A 4,707-nucleotide genomic window follows, 5' to 3' on the forward strand; every position below is an offset into this window, starting at 1 on the left:
CCCGGCACCGAGGACCTGATTCTCACGGCGATGATCACAAACATGGACGTGCACCGCCCAGAGTTCAAGCTGTTCCCGGCGTACGCGTGCTACCTCCTCATCCGCGGGTGCCAGCGACAGGGCGGGCAGGCGCCACACGAGCGCACGGCCGTGCTGCTGTCCAAGATGGCAACGCTGCTCAAGATGTCGCTGATGGACAGCCACGACCTTGCCTCCCGCGCATACTGGTTTGCAAACTGCTCCGAGCTGTCCATGGTCCTGCGCTCAGACCTGACGCTCGTTGAGTATGGTTGCGCGCGCACACAGCAGGAGCTGGCCGAGATTGCCCGCGACGCGCACGACATGATCCTGGCCACGGTGAAGCGACGGTTCAAGGCTGCGCCAATCGCGCTGCTGTATGACGACTCTGCCTTCCCCATGGCCAACAGCCCCACGCTCCTGGCATCGTCCGTGTCCTCTGTTGCCTCCTCCTCCTCCTCTTCGGCGTCGTTGTCGCTGGCTGCACACCGCGGCCATGCCAAGCGCGGTGCAACTGGCGGTTGCGGTGGCAGTGGTGGTGGGGGTCACGTGACTGTGAGTTATGTCATTGACTCGCTGGATGCGCTGTGGCGCGTCCTGAACGGGTGTTTGCTGTCTGCGCGCACCGTGAAGCAGATCTTTGACTCCACCTTCAACTACATTGGCGCCGTGTGCTTCAACGAGTTTATTGACAACACAGACATGTTCCAGTGCGAGCGCGGCATGCTGCTCCGGTACAACCTGACCCAGGTGTCGGAGTGGGCGCGCAAGCGTGGCCTGTCCACGGACGTCCACTTTGTGCACATTGTGCAGGCTGCGCAGCTGTTGCAGGCGCAGAAGACAAGCCTGCAGTACTTGGACATGATCTGCGACAGCTGCAACCGCCTCAACTCGCTGCAGATGGAGCGCATCCTGTGCAATTACACGCCCACGCACGGGGAAGATCCCATTGCCACCAACCTCATTGACTGCATCAAGGCACGCTTCATGGCCTCCATTGACAAGAAGAACCTGGTAGAAGATGAGTCTCTTGCTGGCCGCATTCACCTCCACCGCAACCCGGACTTTTCGCTCCCCTTTCGCCTCTCCGGCGAGTCTCACATGGGCACGGGCCTGGTGCGTCTTTCTTCATCCGCGCAGTGTTGTGCTGTGCATGGTGGAGTGCTGCTGGTGTATTTTTGTGCGTGTGGTGTGGGGTGTGTGGTTTGTGGTTTGTGTGCGTGGTGTGTGGTTTGTGGTTTGTGTGCGTGGTGTGTGCGTGTGGTGCGTGGTTTGTGGTTTGTGTGCGTGTGGTGTGTGGTTTGTGGTTTGTGTGCGTGGTGTAGGTGTTGTGCACATGGTTTGTGTTTTCCGTGTTCGTGTCACCTTTGGTGCTGTGACAGCTGTACAACTGTCTGTGAACACCATACTCATCACTGCTGCAACCTGAATCATTGCAACCTCTCTGTTTGTTCGCGCCACGCGTTCCAGGTGGATGTCGAGCTGATTCGGAGCGTCAAGGGGGTCATGCAGAACCTGATTGATGCGTCCATGCGCCCGCGCAACAACGACGCCGATAACGACACGGAGAGCGTGGGCGGCAGCGTCTGCAGCGACCTGCAAGCTGAGCGCGACGACACACACGGGCACAGGGACCACAACACCAGCACTGACAGTGGCAGTGGTGATGGTGGCTCCAAGCATGCAGGTGCACAGCAACGTGGGGATGGTGGTGAGGCGCAGGCAGCGAAAGCGGACGCTGAGGAAGAGGACACAAACGCGGAGAGGAATGAAGGGAGGAACTGCAGCAGCAGTCATGGGAGTGGTTCTCGGTCTAGCAGCGTCACCGGGACCGCCAGCACCGCACACGACGGACCGCACAAGCGCTCGCCATTCTCGTCATCGTCACCACCGTCGTCGCCGCATGGCACGTTTGCGCGCGTTCAAGCATCCAAGAACGAGGTGGTGCCAGCGGACGCGTGGGCATCGCTGCACTTGTTCCCTCAGGCGGAGCTTGCGCTTGTCCGTCACCGCCCGCCACTCTCCTTCTTTGACCTGCTCAGCTGATTGTGTTTGTGTTTGTGGTGTTTGTGCGTTCAGTGTGTGTGTGTGTGTGTTTGTGCGTTCATGTGTGTGTGTTTGTGCGTTCATGTGTGTGTGTGTGTGTTTGTGTTTGTGTTTGTGATTGCGTTCAGTGTGTTTGTGTTCATGCCTTCCATTGTCATGTTTGAGAGCAGTGTATGCGTGATTTGCAGCAGTGAGATGTTGCTTCTCTGGTCTCGATTTCTCCTCTTCTGCTAATCGATTGCATTGATGAGCTTTGCGTTTTGTTTTCTCGCTCGATCGCCGCCCCGTTCCGGTACCAGCTCATTGTTATTGTGTTTTCATCGTTCCTGTCGTAGAAGTGAGGGAGGGAGGGAGTGAGTGACGACAAAGGGAAGCATGGTTGCGCCTTGCCCGCTTGGTCGTGTGTATTTTCGTTCTCGTGTTCGTTTCTCGTGTTTAGGTCCACGATATGTATAAACAACCAGCCCACTCATGTGCACGGGAAACAGACAACTCGCCCAAGCTGGTGCCAATTTCTCGAAATTGTACGCAGGCGATGGATGACTGCGTCAGGTGTATGTGCATGCATGCATCGACAGGGCACGAAAAGACGAATGAAAAAGGGCCAAGCAAGCAACCAAGCAAAACAGCATGGCCAAGCGAGGGATGCTGGGGCTGCCGTTGATAGTTGCGCCGTTTATGAGTGTGGTTGTGCATCTGAGGACTTGTTGAGGGCGACAGCGTAAACGTCGTCGTGGTGCAGCTGCGGTGCGTGCGTGCCTGTGCAAGTGCTCGTGTCCGTAGCGAGTTGGTACACGGGCTGCGGTCCTCCCCGGCCGCGAGCAACGGACCCCATTCGCCGCAAACGGAACATCCGATCTGCAGCCTGGCGCGTGCAACGCAATGTGTGAGTGAGTGAGAGTGAGTGAGAGTGAGAGTGAGTGAGTGAGTGAGTGAGTGAGTGAGTGAGTGAGTGTGTGTGTGAGTGAGTGTGTGAGTGAGTGTGTGAGTGAATGGGTTGTAGGCGCATGATTCCCGTAAACTGCAACCCCCCAAAAAACAAAGCGCCTCACCTCGTCGTTGGGCCCTTGTTGCAAGACGTTGACATTGTCGTAGATGGTGTCAAACGCCAACTGCACGTTCTCATATCCGGCGGGGCGCTGCTGCGCTTGGCGAATCTGCTCCACCAAGTTGTCGTATCCACCACGCATACGACTCGCAGCTCTCGCGCTCTGGTGGTGATTCATGATTGGTTGGTGATTGGTTGGTGGTTGGTGAGGCGATCAACGTCATGCTCGCGCAACAAAGAAGAAAAGCAAGCATCACTGCCAAGGGTATTGCAAATAAACCGCATGCCGCAGGCTCCGAACAAATGGGTGCACCTGTTGCATGAGTGTGCTGGTGGTGTGTGCTGCGTGCAAGCACAACAGCTCCGGATCAGCAGCCTGAAACGCCTCCTCTGCATGACTTGTTTGTTCGCGCTCAACAGTAAGCACACGCAGCATTCGCGCCCCAAAAGGCGTCGTGTACTCGACTTGCAGCTGCATGGTGTGTGTGTATGTGTGTGTGTGTGTGCATGTGCGTGAGAGAGACAGAGAGAGAGAGAGAGAGTTTATGTGTGTGTGTGCACGTGCGTGAATTTACACGCGTGCACGTGCGTGAATTTACACGCGTGTGAATATACACGCGTGCTGGACGGAAGCCAGTCACAGCATCAGCAAACACAATGTGCCAAGCAAGCACCGAGCATTCATACAGGCACAATTCGTAGTCATCATGGCCACACGAACTTGAAATGGCAGCCGTTGATCGGCTGCGGGCGGCATACACGGGACAGGGAGCTGAGCAGCCTGGGACGGAAGAATGGCTCCAAACTGATTCAGTACGGTGGTGCGTGGTTAGGACATGCATGTCAATGTGATTTTTTTGTGGTGTATGAGAACGGGTTGGCAGGTGGGTGGATGCATTGGGTCTTGCGAGCGACAAAGCATGCTGTGTCACCATGAGTTCCGTGCACGAGCCCCTGTTTGGGGTTCATGTTGTACCTGGAATGTGGTAAAGACGTCGTTTGAAATGCAGCCAAGACGCTGCGTTTCAAAGCTCATGCCAATGTCAGTGCACAAGGGATGCCCGAAGCGGTATGCCTGCAAACTGCGCAAAGCGGGACATTGGTGGAACACAAACAATGATGAGGCGGCGTGTCAACACGGACCGAAATGGTCAATCAAACAATCGCAAACGATCTCAGCGCAAGTACCTCCACACACACACACACACACACACACACACACACACACACACACACACACACGCACACCAACCAAGTGTGTGTGATGAGCTTGATGGCGACGGAGGACGCGACAAAGTCCTCACGCACAATCTTCCGCAAGGTTTCAGTCAACTGCAGTTGATTGGAATTGTTGGAGGTAACGTAGATGCATGTGAACAGGTGTATATGGAAGACACACGCACGCATACACAGTGACAGTGTGCGAAGGTTGAAACTGAGTTTAGAATTCCATGCCTGTGTTGCCCGCAACACTCCATCACACCCCGCTCGCCCCTTTATGGACCCCTGTTGTGTGTGTGTGTGTGTGTGTGTGTGTGTGTGTGTGTGTGTGTGTGTGTGTGTGTGTGTGTGTGTGTGTGTGTGTGTGTGTGTGT

General features: G+C 55.8%; 2 protein-coding genes across 2 annotated transcripts in view; one reads left to right on the forward strand and one right to left on the reverse strand.

Moving 5' to 3' along the window:
- PTSG_09455 (kinesin family member 13B) overlaps window positions 1-2,127 on the forward strand; it is a 5,615-nt gene extending 3,488 nt beyond the window's left edge. Inside the window, exons 2-3 of the mRNA XM_004989652.1 lie at window positions 1-1,134; window positions 1,489-2,127. The exon at window positions 1-1,134 is cut by the window's left edge and continues 2,391 nt beyond it. Of these exons, the coding sequence (XP_004989709.1) occupies window positions 1-1,134; window positions 1,489-2,064 (1,710 nt within the window). The 3' untranslated portion in view covers window positions 2,065-2,127. The remainder of the gene's footprint in view (window positions 1,135-1,488) is intronic.
- Window positions 2,128-2,455: 328 nt separating this feature from the next.
- The window catches only part of PTSG_09456 (uncharacterized protein), a 5,773-nt gene continuing 3,521 nt past the window's right edge, over window positions 2,456-4,707 (reverse strand). Inside the window, exons 8-13 of the mRNA XM_004989653.1 lie at window positions 4,365-4,444; window positions 4,089-4,194; window positions 3,834-3,917; window positions 3,426-3,584; window positions 3,117-3,275; window positions 2,456-2,929 (exon numbers count right to left, since the gene is read on the reverse strand). Coding sequence (XP_004989710.1) covers window positions 2,741-2,929; window positions 3,117-3,275; window positions 3,426-3,584; window positions 3,834-3,917; window positions 4,089-4,194; window positions 4,365-4,444 — 777 coding nt within the window. The 3' untranslated portion in view covers window positions 2,456-2,740. The remainder of the gene's footprint in view (window positions 2,930-3,116; window positions 3,276-3,425; window positions 3,585-3,833; window positions 3,918-4,088; window positions 4,195-4,364; window positions 4,445-4,707) is intronic.

This window comes from Salpingoeca rosetta (assembly GCF_000188695.1).
Source record: "Salpingoeca rosetta unplaced genomic scaffold supercont1.28, whole genome shotgun sequence".
Taxonomy (NCBI): domain Eukaryota; class Choanoflagellata; order Craspedida; family Salpingoecidae; genus Salpingoeca; species Salpingoeca rosetta.